This window comes from Oncorhynchus masou, chromosome 9 (assembly GCF_036934945.1).
Source record: "Oncorhynchus masou masou isolate Uvic2021 chromosome 9, UVic_Omas_1.1, whole genome shotgun sequence".
Classification (NCBI taxonomy): Eukaryota; Metazoa; Chordata; class Actinopteri; order Salmoniformes; family Salmonidae; genus Oncorhynchus; species Oncorhynchus masou.
The window spans coordinates 21,344,080-21,364,617 of NC_088220.1; the positions used below are offsets into that span (position 1 = coordinate 21,344,080).

Genomic DNA, 20,538 nt, shown 5'->3' on the forward strand with positions numbered 1-20,538 from the left:
GCCCGGAGCTGCCAGCGTCTCCCTCAAGCCCGGAGCTGCAAGAGCCTTCTGCCTGTCCGGCACTGCCAGAGCCTCCCGCTTGTCCGGCGCTGCCAGAGCCACCCTTCACTCCGGCGCTGGCAGAGCCGCCCTTCACTCCAGAGCTGCCAGAGCCGCCCTTCACTCCGGAGCTGCCAGAGCCGCCCTTCACTCCGGAGCTGCCAGAATGGCAGCCCCTCAGTCCAGAGGCGCCCCTCAGTCCAGAGGCGCCCCTCAGTCCAGTGGCGCCCTCTACGAGGGTCTTCAGTCCGGAGCCCGCTGCGAGGGTCCACGTCCCGCACCAGAGCCGCCACCGCAGACAGATGCCCACCCAGACCCTCCCCTATGGGTTTAGGTTTTGCGGCCGGAGTCCGCACCTTTGGGGGGGGGGTTACTGTCACGTCCTGACCTTAGTTCCTTTTTTATGTCTCTGTTTTAGTTTGGTCAGGGCGTGAGATAGGGTGGGCATTCTATGTTGTGTATTCTAGGTTTTGTATTTCTGTGTTTGGCCTGGTATGGTTCCCAATCAGAGGCAGCTGTCGATCGTTGTCTCTGATTGAGAACCATACTGAGGCAGCCTGTTTTCCCACTATGATTTTGTGGGTAGTTGTTTTCTGTCTTTGTATCCTTACCAGACAGAACTGTTTCATTCTCTTTTGTTGTTTTTATCATCCAGTGTTCAGTTTCTTTATTAAACTGGTCCGATGATTCCTATTCTTCATCATCAGACGAGGAGGGGATTCGTTACACTAGCTGGCATCCTCTTCGGTTGACATCCTCAAAGGTTAACCACCCAGAAGATAATTCCCCCTCACAGCATCATGTCTCTTCATGCTCCACACCATCTTTTCCCCGGACCATCAACCATTATTTGTTTATTTACTTTTATGCTGTTAACATTGAGTTGTGCAAATACACAGGCTTATGCTTCCTAAGTCTGACGTAGTATTGTACTATTACTATCACCACAGTCCTCTGTGATACCAAACGCTGCTACACTGTACGCATGTATCTTTTCCCTTTGTTGCCCTTCCCTATAAGGAAAACAGCTTGGCAATTTTATTGTATGACTGAAATGAATCTTCATTTGCAGTTCTTTTCAAATAGCTAGTGACGTGTTTCTGTTATAATTTCTGTTTATATAGGGTGCATCTTAGCATAATGCATGTTTTATTGCAATTTGTGTACATTCTTACTAGGTTCTTACACATAAAAGGCCTGGCCTGAATATAACAGTAATGTGTTGCACATTAAATAGAATGTTGCCTTTTAGGCAAGTCATGAGTTTGGGGGTGGTTCTGCCCTTTGCCTGAAATTCCCTGTGTGACTGCATTCTATGCTGAACTACCAAAATTTATAAAACAAAACAATAATAAAACTAAATAAAACAGTTATTACAACAACATATATTTTTTTAAGAGGGCTCATGAGTTTAGCTTTATTTGGAGGTTTAAAAAAAATTAAGGTTTACCACTGAGAGATATTAGCTAGAAGAGAGTAGTGTGTTAACAGTCGCATATCACTATTGATTAACAATACAGTTGAGCAGATTATACACCTAGTGAGATCATCCCATTGGTCTACTATATCCCACAGTGTGACTAGATTATACACTTAGTGAGATCATCCCATTGGTCTACTATATCCCACAGTGTGACTAGATTATACACTTAGTGAGATCATCCCATTGGTCTACTATATCCCACAGTGTGACTAGATTATACACTTAGTGAGATCATCCCATTGGTCAACTATATCCCACAGTGTGACTAGATTATACACTTAGTGAGATCATCCCATTGGTCTACTATATCCCACAGTGTGACTAGATTATACACTTAGTGAGATCATCCCATTGGTCAACTATATCCCACAGTGTGACTAGATTATACACTTAGTGAGATCATCCCATTGGTCAACTATATCCCACAGTGTGACTAGATTATACACTTAGTGAGATCATCCCATTGGTCTACTATATCCCACAGTGTGACTAGATTACACACTTAGTGAGATCATCCCATTGGTCTACTATATCCCACAGTGTGACTAGATTATACACTTAGTGAGATCATCCCATTGGTCTATATATCCCACAGTGTGACTAGATTATACACTTAGTGAGATCATCCCATTGGTCTACTATATCCACAGTGTGACTAGATTATACACTTAGTGAGATCATCCCATTGGTCAACTATATCCCACAGTGTGACTAGATTATACACTTAGTGAGATCATCCACACTAATCCCACAGTGTGACTAGATTATACACTTAGTGAGATCATCCCATTGGTCTACTAATACACAGTGTGACTAGATTATACACTTAGTGAGATCATCCCATTGGTCTACTATATCCCACAGTGTGACTAGATTATACACTTAGAGACGTCCCATTGGTCAACTATATCCCACAGTGTGAGATTATACACTTAGTGAGATCATCCCATTGGTCTACTATATCCCTCAGTGTGACTAGATTATACACTTAGTGAGATCATCCCATTGGTCTACTATATCCCTCAGTGTGACAGATCATCCCATTGGTCTACTATATCCCTCAGTGTGACTAGATTATACACTTAGTGAGATCATCCCATTGGTCTAATATATCCCTCAGTGTGACTAGATTATAAACTACTGTCTTTTTATACTGACAGACAGAAGCGCCCAGTCTATCCACTTTTGGGGGGACCAACAACCTAAACAAGGTATCTATTATCTATAGATCCACACTAAGAATGCTTGTTTTAATCACTTGTTTAATACATGTTAATACACCAACTGTGCCATCTTAAGATGGATTTCTGAACGTGCTTTGTACAGGACTATAGTTTAATACATTTTGCAAGGTTTGTGATAGACTCAGAGAGGGGCTACTTACTTTTTCATTTTCCTGAGTTGCTTTTAATGTACAGCCTAATCGTCTTGCTCACTAAGGCATGATTTCACCCTTTTCTATGTATGCACGCATTCACACACACACACACACACACACACACACACACACACACACACACACACACACCTCCTTTCATACACACTGCCTGCAGAGTTCCTGTCTGTCTGTAATTAGGTGTATCTCTGATGACCTGCTGCTCTCTGTCAGTTGTCAGAGTAGTGGGGAATGATAACCTTGGGGAGAGGACTAGAGGCTGTAACTAACTATACATCTCACCGTCTCTCCTCTATCACTCTCTCTGTCTCTGTAGACAAACAAAGGTGACGCCCTGGCCAACCGGGTGCAGAACACTCTGGGGAACTACGATGAGATGAAGGAGCTCCTGACCAGCCACTCCAACCAGAGCCATCTGGTGGGCATCCCCAAGAACTTTGTTCCCCAGACCCCTGGCCCCATGGAGAAGCAAGACCAGCCCAGCTTCTTAACCAAGGGAGGCCAGAGGGGGAGCAACAGGGTGGGCACAGGGAACCATACAACCTCCATGCCCCCTCCTCCCTCCTCTTCTTCTCTGACCAGCTCCAGCCTGCTGCACGGCCATCAGAGCTCCAAGAAGTCCTGGTCCTCCGACTGGTCCCGGGGAGCCCACTGCAGCACCCAGGGGGTGGGAGGTCAGGGGTTCGGGGGCCAGGGGGTCCATGGGGTGGGGGGCCTGGGGGTCCAGGGGGTGGGGGGCCCATCCTGCAGCAGGGGGAAACACTCCTTCACCCATGAGCAGCAGCAGCAGCCCCAAAGACATGAGGAGCTGCTCATCTCACAGGGCGAGGTAGTGGACCACAGGGGAGACTCCAGCAGCAGCCCCTCCTCCTCCTCCACCTCCACTCTCTCCAGGAGGCACGGGGGCGGGCAGCAGCAGACCCCTAAGGCCCCGTCATCGACTGAGCATGGCAGCTACAAGGACAGCAACACTCATGTTAAGTCTCCCCTGGAGCAGGAGCCGGGCTCCCACGGGGCCAGTTCCCCAGTGGCCTCTACCTCCCTTTTGCCCAGTGGCCTCTCCACACCCACCTTCCCGCAGGGTCTGCTCGTCAAGCCCAGCGCCGTGCAGCAGCAGAAGCCTACGGCCTACGTGCGGCCCATGGACGGCCAGGACCAGATGCCCCTGGACTCCCCGGAGCTCAAGCCTCCTCTGGAGGTGGTGGACGTGGGCTACAGCAACCCAGCTTTTGGCAGCACCATCACCAGCTCCAAGAGCAAGCTGCCCAAGCTGACCCCGACACAGACTGGGGAGGTAGGGACCTGCATGATTCCCATGACACTACAGTACACACACACAGGCTTGGAGACTGATATTAAGTGCTGGGGAAAGGTCATTTGTTCTGTGTTAGATCGGCTGGCAGTAGGAAGGGGAAACAGGTTCAGCCAGATAAGATTGGTCTGTGACTTTCCCTCTGTTTTTCATTGAGTCCTGGCAGAGACTGAGCTTGACATAGTGGAGAGGCCTCATTAATAATCAGCCGTTGATTTTTCCTCCTCTGGCGGGCAAGGCTCCTGCTCCTGAACCCAGCCAGCTGAGGGGCCACAGGGTTAAGGGGCCTTCCCTCCTTTTATCTAGTTCACCATACATACATACATACACACACGCACACGCATACACAGACACACACACCCACGCACACACAATCCCTCACTATGAAATATTCATCTCCGAAAGTAAATCACTCCTGATTAATAGCCATTTTAGTTCACATGGGCTTGTTTCACTTATTCATGTAACCAGTTCTGACATCTTAAAGTAATAGTTTTTTTGTTTGTTTTACCCTACAGATTTTGGCTTGTTTCCTCCCACAGTATTGTAGGTATTTGGCTTGTTTCCTTCCACAGTATTGTAGGTATTTGGCTTGTTTCCTCCCACAGTATTGTAGGTATTTGGCTTGTTTCCTCCCACAATATTGTAGTTATTTGGCTTGTTTCCTCCCACAGTATTGTAGGTATTTGGCTTGTTTCCTTCCACAGTATTGTAGGTATTTGGCTTGTTTCCTCCCACAATATTGTAGGTATTTGGCTTGTTTCCTCCCACAATATTGTAGGTATTTGGCTTGTTTCCTTCCACAGTATTGTAGGTATTTGGCTTGTTTCCTCCCACAGTATTGTAGGTATTTGGCTTGTTTCCTCCCACAATATTGGAGGTATTTGGCTTGTTTCCTCCCACAGTATTGTAGGTATTTGGCTTGTTTCCTCCCACAGTATTGTAGGTATTTGGCTTGTTTCCTTCCACAGTATTGTAGGTATTTGGCTTGTTTCCTCCCACAGTATTGTAGGTATTTGGCTTGTTTCCTCCCACAATATTGTAGGTATTTGGCTTGTTTCCTTCCACAGTATTGTAGGTATTTGGCTTGTTTCCTCCCACAATATTGTAGGTATTTGGCTTGTTTCCTCCCACAATATTGTAGGTATTTGGCTTGTTTCCTTCCACAGTATTGTAGGTATTTGGCTTGTTTCCTCCCACAATATTGTAGTTATTTGGCCTGTCATGTATACAAGCAGCATATGATGAATGCAGTTCAGGACATATAATGACTGGTTATTATTTCGGGAACAGTTAAGGACAGATGATGAATGGTTATTACTTTAGAACAGTTCAGGACATATAATGACTGGTTATTATTTTGGAACAGTTAATGACAGATAATGACTGGTTATTATTTTGGAACAGTTCAGGACAGATGATGAATGGTTATTACTTTAGAACATTTCAGGACAGATAATGACTGGTTATTATTTTGGTACAGTTAAGGACAGATGATGACTGGTTATTATTTTGGAACAGTTAAGGACAGATAATGACTGGTTATTATTTTGGAACAGTTAATGACAGATAATGACTGGTTATTATTTTGGAACAGTTTAGGACAGATGATGAATGGTTATTACTTCAGAACAGTTCAGGACAAATAATGGCTGGTTATTATTTTGGAACAGTTTAGGACAGATGATGAATGGTTATTACTTCAGAACAGTTCAGGACAAATAATGGCTGGTTATTATTTTGGAACAGTTAAGGGCAGATGATGAAAGGTTATTATTTCAGAACAGTTTAGGACAGATAATGAATGGTTATTATTTCAGAACAGTTTAGGACAGATGTTGAATGGTTATTATTTCAGAACAGTTTAGGACAGTTGCTGAATGGTTATTATTTCAGAACAGTTTAGGACAGTTGCTGAATGGTTATTATTTCGGAACAGTTTAGGACAGATGCTGAATGGTTATTATTTCGGAACAGTTCTGGACACTGTAAAGTAACACTTGTGTGTAATTGCTGGAGGTTAAGGCAGAGTCTTGTTTGATTAGCATCAACATTTTATCCCTCCTTGTTGCCTCTTAGCTTGACACAGTCGGACCATTTTAGTCTGAAGTCAGTTGTGATCTGATGGCTTGTCATGTCACTCCATTTTTGTGTTAGCAACACAAGCAGGGCTGAGAGTCTATTGTTGTGACGGCTTTAGCCTCAACTGTTTATCTTGTACTAATGTTGGGAGGCAAGAGATGTTAATTTTAATGCCGGGGGCATTTGTATCCGCTCTCAGCCAGTTGAGTGCTGGAGGATATTTTTGAACCAGACAAAATAGAAGCTTTGCAGGTTAACATGATAGCCATCCTAATGTGTTCTCACCTGAGGTCACTCACTCATTATTTTAGAAAACTCTTTCCACCTGATTGGAATCCACTCCATTTAATCCTGAACATAATTAGCCAGGAAGCACACTCTCTCCCCTCTCTCCCTCTCCATTTAGAACAGCACATGGGAAGAAAATAGCTACGTGGGAGTGATCCAATGTTAAATATTCAAACACGATTTGTCCCTTACCATTATAAGCCCAGACAGTCCAAAGTGAGAGTGGGTGATAATTTAGTATACATTGGGGCACCTATAGTGGTTAGAGTGTTGGGCCACTAAATGAAAGGTGTCTGGCTCGAATCCCCGAACAGACAAGGTAAAAATCTTTTCCCTGGTAGGCAGTCATTGTAAATAAGAACTTGTTCTTAACTAACTTGCCTAGTTAAATAAAGACTATGACATGTGGGAGGCCAGGCAATACACTCCAACAAAGAACTGTGTTTGTAGTACGCTTCCTGTTACAGGAGGATGCTGGGATGGCTTGAAATACAGTGTCTTCTGTGAGACTTACTCATCTATGCACCATATCCCAATATAGCTAACCAGGAAATAAGTAGATAAGCAACAATAAACAAGACTGATATATGATTTAACAGGTTGATACATGGGCAGCCAACCAGATGTTCCCTTCTTTTGATAGTGTAGTCTAAGGCCATTCCCTGCTCCAAACTGCAGTATCCTGAATCTTGAAAGCATATGGTGCAGTTACACCGTACAGTTAACCATATAGCCAGGCTGAAGACCTGGGGGATTTGTAGAGCTCCTCATCGTGTCCTGGATGCAGCCAGCTCAGAGGAAAATGGAGATGGATGTTGTTATTGGAGCGGGAAGGGTAGCAGGGTTGGGAGGGGATGAGAGAGACCCCCTGTAGAGCAGAGCGGGGCCCAGCTGGGGAGAGAAGATGGGGGGGGGGGCGGAGGGGGTAGAGATGAGCGCCATCTCCACTCGCTCACTGACAGATGAGTCACTGGGTAAGCGACGGGGAGGAAGAGAAAGATGGAGATAAAAAGGGAGCGAGAGAGAGTGACTGAAATTGAGAGACACGCAGAGTTAGTCAGAGCGAGACAGGCAGACTGAAATAGCATGGGAAGGGAGTAGAGAGAGAGAGAGAGAGAGAGAGAGAGAGAGAGACAGAGAAGAGGAGCTTCCTTTTAAATACCTCTCATGTGAAGAGAAAACATCTTCAAGGACATTGATTTGATTTTGCTTGGCTTTGGTTTGTTAAAAGGAGTAGATTCTGTTGAGCTTCCTGTTTGGCTGTTGTTTTGTTAAAAGGAGTAGATTCTGTTGAGCTTCCTGTTTGGCTGTTGTTTTGTTAAAAGGAGTAGATTCTGTTGAGCTTCCTGTTTGGCTGTTGTTTTGTTAAAAGGAGTAGATTCTGTTGAGCTTCCTGTTTGGCTGTTGTTTTGTTAAAAGGAGTAGATTCTGTTGAGCTTCCTGTTTGGCTGTTGTTTTGTTAAAAGGAGTAGATTCTGTTGAGCTTCCTGTTTGGCTGTTGTTTTGTTAAAAGGAGTAGATTCTGTTGAGCTTCCTGTTTGGCTGTTGTTTTGTTAAAAGGAGTAGATTCTGTTGAGCTTCCTGTTTGGCTGTTGTTTTGTTAAAAGGAGTAGATTCTGTTGAGCTTCCTGTTTGGCTGTTGTTTTGTTAAAAGGAGTAGATTCTGTTGAGCTTCCTGTTTGGCTGTTGTTTTGTTAAAAGGAGTAGATTCTGTTGAGCTTCCTGTTTGGCTGTTGTTTTGTTAAAAGGAGTAGATTCTGTTGAGCTTCCTGTTTGGCTGTTGTTTTGTTAAAAGGAGTAGATTCTGTTGAGCTTCCTGTTTGGCTGTTGTTTTGTTAAAAGGAGTAGATTCTGTTGAGCTTCCTGTTTGGCTGTTGTTTTGTTAAAAGGAGTAGATTCTGTTGAGCTTCCTGTTTGGCTGTTGTTTTGTTAAAAGGAGTAGATTCTGTTGAGCTTCCTGTTTGGCTGTTGTTTTGGCTACTTATTATTCTGAGGTTTATTTATCCATTTTTCTCAACAAGGCGTAGAATAACAAAATTCTGTAAAAACCTCCCAGGCTGCGTTCTTTCTGATGTTTTCAAGGTCCCACCTGGATAGCCTGTGTTTTAGTGTATGTGGAAATATGCATACTCTTGGTAATTACTCACTGCTCATGGCCGTGTGCTAGAGCCCATCCCTAACACTACACAACCCGTTGTTGTTGTTTTAAAGCTTAATTAGCTGATCTTATCCTCCAGCTCCTCCATCTAACAACCTCCTCTTCTCCCTTTACAAGCCCAACCCTCTGAAAAGAGAAGAGAGATATCACTGTTCATCCTCCTTTTAAATGAAACGGGTATGGAAGAGGATACTTGTTCCCCTTCACGGGCATGAAATGTTCCTATCATCCTCAGCTCTGCTACTGGAAAAACTATTTTGACAGGTTGAGTGTCTACTCCCGGAGTGATAAGGGTGTGCTAAATGGCTTAGGAAGCATCCTGTTATCACTGAGGCTATTGATTAGTGGATCAGCTGCATTCACTGCAAAGTCAGAAAGGACCTGGCCAGCCTCTGTGTCATAGAGGAGTATGAAACATTGACAAGCAGATAACACCTATTGATCCCTCCTAAAAAACAGTTATTGCACCAGGCAGTACAAAGGCTTTATAGATCGAATAACCTTATTGCTAGCCCCGCTAAGCAGAGGATTTGAGGAGACAATGAGAGGTTAAGGAGGTGCTCCTCTTGATGGTTATGGAAGAGATAGAGACTAATTAACATTTTTTATGCAGTGAGGATTTGTTGTTCTTTTTCTCTCAAAGCCCTTGAGACATTCAATATTTATGGAGTGGTATGAACCTTGAGGCTTGAATATTCAGCTTACCTGAGTGGACTTGCACATTGAAAAGTCTGAATTGTGTGCATTGGTAATAGTGAAGAAGAAGAGGCATATTGTATAGACCTGTAATGTGTAACAAGTTGCTGGTGGTCTAGTTTAGAGCATCATGATGTAATGACTATCAGTTTGTAGGGGCTGTGAATCAGAGGAGGAGTCTGTTTCCCTAATGTCTGCCTGTCAGCAGCTACCCATCAGACTCCAAACTCCTATCTGTCAGCCAGCCACCCATCAGACTCCAGACTCCTGTCTGTCAGCCAGCCACCCATCAGACTCCAAACTCCTGTCTGTCAGCCAGCCACCCATCAGACTCCAGACTCCTGTCTGTCAGCCAGCCACCCATCAGACTCCAGACTCCTGTCTGTCAGCCAGCCACCCATCAGACTCCAAACTCCTATCTGTCAGCCAGCCACCCATCAGACTCCTGTCTGTCAGCCAGCCACCCATCAGACTCTAGACGCCTGTCTGTCAGCCAGCCACCAATCAGACTCCAAACTCCTATCTGTCAGCCAGCCACCCATCATACTCCTGTCTGTCAGCCAGCCACCCATCAGACTCCAGACGCCTGTCTGTCAGCCAGCCACCAATCAGACTCCAAACTCCTATCTGTCAGCCAGCCACCAATCAGACTCCAGACTCCTGTCTGTCTGTCAGCCAGCCACCCATCAGACTGCAGACTCCTGTCTGTCAGCCAGCCAGCCACCCATCAGACTCCAGTCTGTCAGCCAGCCAGCCACCCATCAGACTCCAGACTCCTGTCTGTCAGCCAGCAACCCGTCAGACTCTAGACTCCTGTCTGTCAGCCAGCTACCCATCTGACTCCAGACTCCTGTCAGTCAGCCAGCCACCCATCTGACTCCAGACTCCTGTCTGTCAGCCTGCAACCAATCATACTCCAGACTCCTATCTGTCAGCCAGCCACCCATCTGACTCCAGGCTCCTGTCTGTCAGCCAGCTACCCATCAGACTCCAGACTCCTGTCTGTCTGTCAGCCAGCTACCCATCAGACTCCAGACTCCTGTCTGTCAGCCAGCCACCCATCTGACTCCAGACTCCTGTCTGTCAGCCAGCCACCCATCAGACTCCAGACTCCTGTCTGTCTGCCAGCCACCCATCAGAATCCAGACTTCTGTCAGCCAGCCACCCATCAGACTCCAGACTCCTGTCAGTCAGCCAGCCACCCATCTGACTCCAAACTCCTGTCTGTCAGCCAGCAACCAATCATACTCCAGACTCCTATCTGTCAGCCAGCCACCCATCTGACTCAAGACTCCTGTCTGTCAGCCAGCAACCAATCATACTCCACACTCCTGTCTGTCAGCCAGCCACCCATCAGACTCCTGTCTGTCAGCCAGCTACCCCTCAGACTGCAGACTCCTGTCTGTCAGCCAGCCACCCATCAGACTCCAGACTCCGGTCTGTCATCCAGCCAGCCACCCATCAGACTCCAGACTCCTGTCTGCCAGCCACCCATCAGAATCCAGACCTCTGTCAGCCAGCCACCCATCAGACTCCAGACTCCTGTCTGTCAGCCAGCAACCCGTCAGACTCTAGACTACTGTCTGTCAGCCAGCTACCCATCTGACTCCAGACTCCTGTCTGTCAGCCAGCCACCCGTCTGACTCCAGACTCCTGTATGTCAGCCAGCAACCAATCATACTCCAGACTCCTATCTGTCAGCCAGCCACCCATGTGACTCCAGACTCCTGTCTGTCAGCCAGCTACCCATCAGACACCAGACTCCTGTCTGTCAGCCAGCCATCCACCCATCAGACTCCAGTCTGTCAGCCAGCCAGCCACCCATCAGACTCCAGACTCCTGTCTGCCAGCCACCCATCAGTCTCCAGACTCCTGTCTGTCAGCCAGCAACCCGTCAGACTCTAGACTCCTGTCTGTCAGCCAGCTACAGATCTGACTCCAGACTCCTGTCAGTCAGCCAGCCACCCATCTGACTCCAGACTCCTGTCTGTCAGCCAGCAACCAATCATACTCCAGACTCCTATCTGTCAGCCAGCCACCCATCTGACTCCAGGCTCCTGTCTGTCAGCCAGCTACCCATCAGACTCCAGACTCCTGTCTGTCTGTCAGCCAGCCACCCATCAGACTCCAGACTCCTGTCTGTCAGCCAGCTACCCATCTGACTCCAGACTCCTGTCTGTCAGCCAGCCACCCATCTGACTCCAGACTCCTGTCTGTCAGCCAGCCACCCATCAGAATCCAGACTTCTGTCAGCCAGCCACCCATCAGACTCCAGACTCCTGTCAGTCAGCCAGCCACCCATCTGACTCCAAACTCCTGTCTGTCAGCCAGCAACCAATCATACTCCAGACTCCTATCTGTCAGCCAGCCACCCATCTGACTCCAGACTCCTGTCTGTCAGCCAGCAACCAATCATACTCCAGACTCCAATCTGTCAGCCAGCCACCCATCTGACTCCAGACTCCTGTCTGTCAGCCAGCCACCCATCAGACTCCAGACTCCTGTCTGTCAGCCAGCTACCCATCAGACTCCAGACTCCTGTCTGTCAGCCAGCCACCAATCAGACTCCGGACTCCTATCTGTCAGCCAGCCACCCATCAGGCTCCAAACTCCTGTCTGTCAGCCAGCCACCAATCAGACTCCAGACTCCTGTCTGTCAGCCAGCCACCCATCAGACTCCAGACCCCTGTCTGTCAGCCAGCTACCCAACAGACTCCAGACTCCTGTCTGTCAGCCAGCCACCAATCAGACTCCAGACTCCTGTCTGTCAGCCAGCCACCCATCAGACTCCAGACTCCTGTCTGTCAGCCAGCAACCCATCAGACTCCAGACTCCTGTCTGTCAGCCAGCCACCAATCAGACTCCAGACCCCTGTCTGTCAGCCAGCTACCCATCAGACTCCAGACTCCTGTCTGTCAGCCAGCAACCAATCAGACTCCAGACTCCTGTCTGTCAGCCAGCAACCCGTCAGACTCTAGACTACTGTCTGTCAGCCAGCTACCCATCTGACTTCAGACTCCTGTCTGTCAGCCAGCCACCCATCTGACTCCAGACTCCTGTATGTCAGCCAGCAACCAATCATACTCCAGACTCCTATCTGTCAGCCAGCCACCCATGTGACTCCAGACTCCTGTCTGCCAGCCACCCATCAGAATCCAGACCTCTGTCTGTCAGCCAGCCACCCATCAGACTCCAGACTCCTGTCTGTCTGCCAGCCACCCATCAGAATCCTGACTTCTGTCAGGCAGCCACCCACCTGACTCCAGACTCCTGTCTGTCAGCCAGCCACCCATCTGACTCCAGACTCCTGTCTGTCAGCCAGCTACCCATCAGACTCCAGACTCCTGTCTGTCTGTCAGCCAGCCACCCATCAGACTCCAGACGCCTGTCTGTCAGCCAGCAACCAATCATACTCCAGACTCCTATCTGTCAGCCAGCCACCCACCTGTCTGTCTGTCTGTCAGCCAGCCACCCATCTGACTCCAGACTCCTGGCTGTCAGCCAGGTACCCATCAGACTCCAGACTCGTGTCTGTCAGCCAGCAATCAATCAGACTCCAGACTCGTGTCTGTCTGTCTGTCAGCCAGCCACCCATCAGACTCCAGACTCCTTCTTTCAGCCAGCAATCAATCAGACTCCAGACTCCTTCTGTCAGCCAGCCACCCATCAGACTCCAGACTCCTTCTGTCAGCCAGCCACCCATCAGACTCCAGACTCCTTCTGTCAGCCAGCCACCCATCAGACTCATCAGATAGACTGAGTGTGTGAGTGAGAGTGTACTGTGAGAGACAGTGTGTGAGACAGTGTGTGTACTGCATGGCCCTGTGAGAGACAGTGTGTGTACTACATGGCCCTGTGAGAGACAGTGTGTGTGTACTACATGGCCCTGTGAGAGACAGTGTGTGTACTACATGGCCCTGTGAGAGACAGTGTGTGTACTACATGGCCCTGTGAGAGACAGTGTGTGTACTGTATGGCCCTGTGAGAGACAGTGTGTGTACTACATGGCCCTGGCCCTGTGCTTGGGCCCTTCATTTGTCTCATCCAATTGGAGAGTATTCACACAGGAGCAAATCTGTCCTCAGTTTAGCCATGTTTCCTCTCCCATAACTGAGCCCAGAGCAGAATTGTCCTCAGTTTAGTCATGTTTCCTCTCCCATACCTGAGCCCAGAGCAGATCTGTCCTCAGTTTAGCCATTTATCCTCTCCCATACCTGAGCCCAGAGCAGATCTGTCCTCAGTTTAGCCATTTTTCCTCTCCCACCCTGCCTGCACATGATAACAGCCCTGATTGCTTTTAGAGAGTCATATTGCAGCCTGGTAGGAATTCTCTCATCAGAGCAAAAATGGAGACCACAAAAATGGTATTGAGATATTATTGAAATCAAATTTTTGAATAATAATGGTATGTTTCAGAGGCAGTATTTTTAGGCCTGTGTTTTGGGGACAGCCTTGTGTTGTGGAAAGACTGGAACAGTAACTGGATGAGTCCTTTTCTCAGACAGACAGTATGTCCCACGCTGACCAGCCCCTGGTATCATGGGGCAGAAATCTTTATCTTCTGTTCTGTGGAAGCAGTGTCCCTCACCCTCTCCCTCCCTCGCTCACCTACACACTGGACAGACAGGAAGTCAGTAACAGGAACATTTGATTATGCAGTGATGCCAAGACTCACAGAGAGAGAAGGAGAGAGAGAAGGGGGGATGAAGTTAAAGTGAGTTTCCCCCGAACCAATCCTTTACCATCACCTTGAGCCTTGAGTCACCCTGCCTGGAGTCACCCTGCCTGGAGTCACCCTGCCTGGAGTCACCCTGCCTGGAGTAACCCTGCCTGGACTGTCAACACATATATTGGTCAGCTCACTCAATACAGTGTTTAGGTAGGTCAAATAAAATGCCTAGCAAGGCTGTGACTAGAACAATACATTCTATGTTATTTTAGCTCCAGTCATTTGAATGGATGATAATGAACCTAGTACAAGAGCATTTTGGATGTCATCAACATTTACTTGGAGCACTGTTTTTCCCCTCAACCAAATACACTTGCAGAACTTGCCTTTATGCAACACATTGCTTTTCACTTTAACGTTTCAATCATAAAATACACACCATGCCCACAAACCTTTTTTTCTTGGATTTGGCTTTGAAGTTGGGGTTTTGTGAAAGGGTAAATGTTTATTTTTCTGTGTCACGGAAGAGGTGTTTACTTGGTGCTTATGCTTTGTTGAGTGAACCAGAGTAGGACATCATCCTTACATGACAGTGTAATTGGAGATGGCAAGGAGGTATTTGTCACCACACAGTCAGCTGGTTGGCAGAGGAAAACAGAGAGGGAGAGAGAGGCTGTGGGCGAAGTGTTTGGAGAAACTGGGATTAAGGGGCTGTTGAGTGAGGAGAGAAGAGGGCCCAGTGAGCCTCCAGGAGTGATAGATGCCAGCTGTCCTCTCCCTTGATCTATACTGTTTACAGATCCATTATATTTAGTTTGGGGCAACAGGGTTTCACTGTTATGTATCTCAATACCAGGCTGATCTTAGATCATATTATAACTACTCTAAACTCTACTCAACCATTGATATAGCCCCTTCCACCTGATCTTGAACTGACCAGAATCCACAACATAACAGCCTTCATCCAGACATGGCAGATCAGCCTCCGTTGTGGTATATTATAACGCCTGTAAGCTTCATGCTAATGACTCTCTAATGTGACAAATGAGAACAGAAAGGCACCTGGATCAGAGGAGATGTTAAAAAACATATTTACATATAATCATTTATATAATTTATGGGAAGCCTAGGGCATCCGTAGGTGGGCCTGGTGAGAAGCAATGGAAATTGACAGAGCTGAGTGGTGGGTGGGAATTAGGTCACCCACTAGGGCTCACAGACACTTCCTGGTTCCTTACTCCACCGCGTTTCACCCAGTCATGCTTGATGGGCTCTTCCCATCCGCCTCTGTTTAAAATCACTTCAGATTTCATTTGACTACATTAATGTGAGTCTTTGGTGCAAATGTACTGATATAGTGGGTAATGTGGCTAATAAACATAAAGCATGTGCAATAACTCAGTCCCAGCAGACCCCTCACAAACAGGGAGGAGAGAAAGAAAGGGGAAAGCCGATATGATTATCACAGTGGAAGAATGGATCTGATAACAGAAACCTAGAGGTTGAAATGGGCTATTGTGCTTTTTATCCATACACTGTATGTGCTCTATATTTTTCTTCTTCAGACTTTGTTCACAGCTTAGTGTCTGAATGTGCCATGCTTTCAAATAATCTATATCTGATTTGTTTTTACATACTATCTACTACCGGTCAAAGTTTGGACACACCTACTCATTCAAGGGTTTTTCTTTATTTGTACTATTTTGAACATTGTAGAATAATAGTGAGACATCAAAAGTATGAAATAACACATATGGAATCATGTAGTAACCAAAGAAAGTGTTAAACAAATCAAAATATATGTTATATTTCAGATTCTTCAAATAGCCACCCTTTACCTTGATGACAGCTTTGCACAAGCGTGGCATTCTCTCAACCAGCTTCACCTGAAATGCTTTTTCAATAGTCTTGCAGGGGTTCCCACATATGCTGAGCACTTGTTGCCTGCTTTTCCTTCACTCTGCGGTTCCAGTCATCCCAAACCACCTCAATTGGGTTGAGGTCGGGTGATTGTGGGGACCAGGTCATCTGATGCAGCACTCCATCCCTCTCCTTCTTGGTCAAATAGCCCTTACACAGCCTGGAGGTGTATTGGGTCATTGTCCCGTTTAAAAATAAGTGATAGTCCCACTAAGCACAAACCAAATGGGATGGCATATTGTTGCAGAATGTGGTGGTAGCCATGCTGGTAAAGTGTGCATTGAATTCTAAATAAATCACAGACAGTGTTACCAGCAAAGCACCCCCACACCATCACACCTCCTCCTCCATGCTTCATGGTGGGAAATACACATGCGGAGATCATCCATTCACCCACACCGCGTCTCACAAAGACATTGCAGTTGGAACCAAAAATCTCCAATATGGACTCCAGACCAAAGGACAGATTTCCACCGGTCTAATGTCCATTGCTCATGTTTCTTGGCCCAAGCAAGTCGCTTCTTCTTATTGGTGTCCTTTAGTAGTGATTTCTTTGCAGCAATTCAACCATGAAGGCCTGATTCATGCAGTCTCCTCTGAACAGTTGATGTTGAGAAGTGTCTGTTACTTGAACTCTGTGAGGCATTTATTTGGGCTGCAATTTCAGGCTGGTAACGCTAATGAATTTATCCTCTGCAGCAGAGGTAACGCTGGGTCTTCCATTCCTGTGGCGGTCCTCATGAGAGCCAATTTCATCATAGCTCTTGATGGTTTTTGCGACTACACTTGAAGAAACTTTCAAAGTTCTTGAACTTTTACGTATTGACTGATCTTCATGTCTTGATAGACTTGTCTCTCGTTGCTTATTTTTCTTCACATAATATGGACTTGGGATTTTACCAAGTAGTGCTATCTTCTGTATATCAACCCTACCTTGTCACAACACAACTGATTGACTCAAATGCATTAACTTCTTGGTGACTGGGGGGCAGTATTGAGTAGCTTGGATGAATAAGGTGCCCAGAGTAAACTGCCTGCTACTCTGTCCCAGATGCTAATATATGCATATTATTTATAGTATTGGATAGAAAACACTCTGAAGTTTCTAAAACTGTTTGAATGATGTCTGTGAGTATAACAGAACTCATAAGGCAGGCGAAAACCTGAGACAAATCCAAACAGGAAGTGGGAAATCTGAGGTTTGTTGTTTCATTTAAGTGATTGCCTATCCAATATGCTGTGTCTATGGGACCAGATTGCACTTCCCAAGGCTTCCAGCAGATGTCAACAGTCTTTAGAAAGTTGTTTGAGGCTTCTATTGTGGAAGGGTGTCGAATAAGAGCTGTTTCAACAAGTGGACTAGGCTGTGGCCAATCAGTTGTTTACTGCGCGGTCACGTGGGCGCGCCGTTCCTTATTTTTCCTCTGTAATGAATACGCTATTGTCTGGTTGGAATATTATTGAAGATGTATTATAAAAAGACCCTAAGGCTTGATTGTAAACATCGTTTGACATGTTTCTACAAACTGTAATGGAACATGTTTGACTTTCCGTCTGGATTTTGCGCATTTTTGCGCATTGTGCCTTTGGAATAGTGAACTAAATGTGTGAACAAAACGGAGGTATTTGGACATAAATATGGACGTAATTGAACAAAACAAACATTTGTTGTGGAAGTGGGAGTCCTGGGAGTCTTGGGAGTGCATTCCGACGAAGATCCGCAAAGGTTAGTGAAGATTTATAATGCTATTTATGACTTTTGTTGACTCCACAATTTGGCAGGTAAATGTATGGCTTGCCTTTGTGGCTGAACCTGTTCTCAGATTGAATATTGTGCTTTTGCCGTAAAGCTTTTTTAAAATATGACACAGCGGTTGCATTAAGAACAGGTTTATCTTTAATTCTATGTAAAACATGTATCTTTCATCAAAGTTTATGATGAGTATTTATGTTATTTGATGTTGCTCTCTGCAATTTAACCATATTTTTTTGAGGCATTTCATTTTGGATATAAATGTGAACTTGATCGAACAAAACATACATGTATTGTGTAACATTGAGTCCTGGGAGTGTCATCTGATGAAGATCGTCAAAGGTTAGTGATTAATTTTATCTATATTTCTGCTTTTTGTGACACCTCTCTTTGGGTGGAAAATGGCTGAATGCTTTCTGTGACTAGTTGCTAACATAATGATATGTTCTGCTTTCGCCGAAAAGCCTTTTTGAAATCAACGCTGTGGTTGGATTAACGAGAAGTGTATCTTTAAAAGGGTGTCAAATACTTGTATGGTTGAGGAATTTGAATTGTGAGATTTCTGTTGTTTTGCATTTGGCGCCCTGCAATTTCACTGGCTGTTGGCGAGGTGGGACACTGGCGTCCCGAACAATCTCAGAGAGGTTTTAAGAATGAATGAAATTCCACAAATGTACTTTAAGAAGGCACACCTGTTCATTTATATCTATTCCAGGTGACTACCTCATGAAGCTGGATGAGAGAATGTCAAGAGTGTGCAAATCAAGACAAAGGGTGGCTATTTGAAGAATCTGAAATATAAAATATATTTTGATATGTTTAACACGTTTTTGTTTACTACATGATTCCATATGTGTTATTTCATAGTTTTGATGTCTTCACTATTTTTCTACAATGTAGAAAATACTAAAAATAAAGAAAACTCCGTGTAAGTAGGTGTTCTAAACCTTTTGACCGGTAGTGTATATGTACAAAACCCCTCTAGGCTTTCTGTTGCATTACTCTATGCACCGAAAATTCAATAACAGCTTTATTTGAAAATATATATTTATCGGAAAAGTAAATAGATCAACAGCATGATAGTAAGACGACTGTTAAATGATTCTTGAAGGGAGACTGAGAATAGATCAGTCCCTCTTTATCCTAAGGTCAAGACGCCGTTTCGCTCTTTACATGTCAAGATTGTAACTGTCAAGTAACACTATTTCACACATCAAATTATCTTCTATTTTGAAACATCAAATAAATGTCTATTATGGAATGTTCTATGCGCTGAATTTGCATGCGCAACCCAAGCACCAGCACTATGATCAGTAACACTGTGAAAGCTGTTAAATGAAAAGACAAGTCTGCAAACAAGCACACACCCTGGCCTCACAACGGCATTCAATAGTGTGTTGAGTTGTCATGATATCCTGAAGGGAGTTTCCTAGACAGCAGGATGTCTTTAACGGTCCTCTGCTCTGAGAATGAACACTGGATTGAACCTGCTGCTCACAGCCAGTCCTCTCTTCGAGACCAAACAGCACTTGTTCACAGTCCACTCTAAAAGACCCTAGGCATCTGTTCATAGTCGAGGCCAGGACTGAGAACAGTGTCTTCAGAAGGCCTCTCCTCAGCCATATCTCCAGAGATAATGAGCTCCGTTCCCACTGTGGAGCCACCTGGGCACCAGGCATGCCGAGTCCTCCAGAAGGACGGGGACCTGGGAGGAAATTCCCCCCCCTGACAGATCTTAATCAAGAAGGAGGTTCTCTCTCCTCAGACGTGTCGCTCGCACGGCCGACTGGATTAACAGGCCAGATGACTTTTATAGTGAACTATATAGGGACAAGATGCATCCTCTCTTCTTCTCCTTGGAAAAGGAGACGTTATTAGGAGGCTTCCCCATTAGAAGTAACAGCTGGGATCATTTGCATAATACCCATCAGAAATCTTTTTCCCCTGGCTGCTTGTCAACCCGAGAGAAGAAAAAATAAAATAAAATGTATTTCATTAGTCCTGCCACTAGAATCGCAACATTTCTGCTGCTTCTTATTGAAAATCAACGCAGGATTACTTCATTTCTACTTAATTCCTACTCATAGATCAATATATTTTGGCTGAGATTTGGTCGTCTCGAAATGCCAAAATGATTTGAAGTGAGAGCATGACTTACTTATTAAGTATGTATCTCTCTCTCTGTGTCTGTCTATGTTATTCAACTGAACTGTTGTGTCTGTCTGTCTGTCTGTCTGTCTGTCTCTGTTATTCATCTGAACTGTTGTCTCTGTCTGTCTGTTTATGTTATTCATCTGAACTGTTGTGTCTGTCTGTCTGTCTGTCTGTCTGTCTGTCTGTCTGTCTGTCTGTCTGTCTGTCTCTGTTATTCATCTGAACTGTTGTCTCTGTCTGTCTGTTTATGTTATTCATCTGAACTGTTGTCTCTCTGTCTGTTATATATCTGAACTGTTGTCTCTCCCTCTGTCTGTATGTTTATGTTATTCATCTGAACTGTTGTCTCTCTGTCTGTCTGTCTGTCTGTCTGTCTGTCTGTCTGTCTGTCTGTCTGTCTGTCTGTCTGTCTGTCTGTCTGTCTCTGTTATTCATCTGAACTGTTGTCTCTCTGTCTGTATGTTTATGTTATACATCTGAACTGTTGTCTCTCTGTCTGTCTGTTATATATCTGAACTGTTGTCTCTCCCTCTGTCTGTATGTTTATGTTATTCATCTGAACTGTTGTCTGTCTGTCTGTCTGTCTGT

The 20,538-nt window shown here is 45.6% G+C and overlaps 1 protein-coding gene across 1 annotated transcript in view; it reads left to right on the forward strand.

Moving 5' to 3' along the window:
- The first annotated feature begins 205 nt into the window (after nucleotides 1–205).
- Nucleotides 206–20,538, forward strand: part of aff2 (AF4/FMR2 family, member 2) — a 239,457-nt gene continuing 219,124 nt past the window's right edge. The window contains 4 exon segments of the mRNA XM_064972655.1: nucleotides 206–367; nucleotides 2,683–2,733; nucleotides 3,235–3,585; nucleotides 3,646–4,212. Of these exon segments, the coding sequence (XP_064828727.1) occupies nucleotides 206–367; nucleotides 2,683–2,733; nucleotides 3,235–3,585; nucleotides 3,646–4,212 (1,131 nt within the window).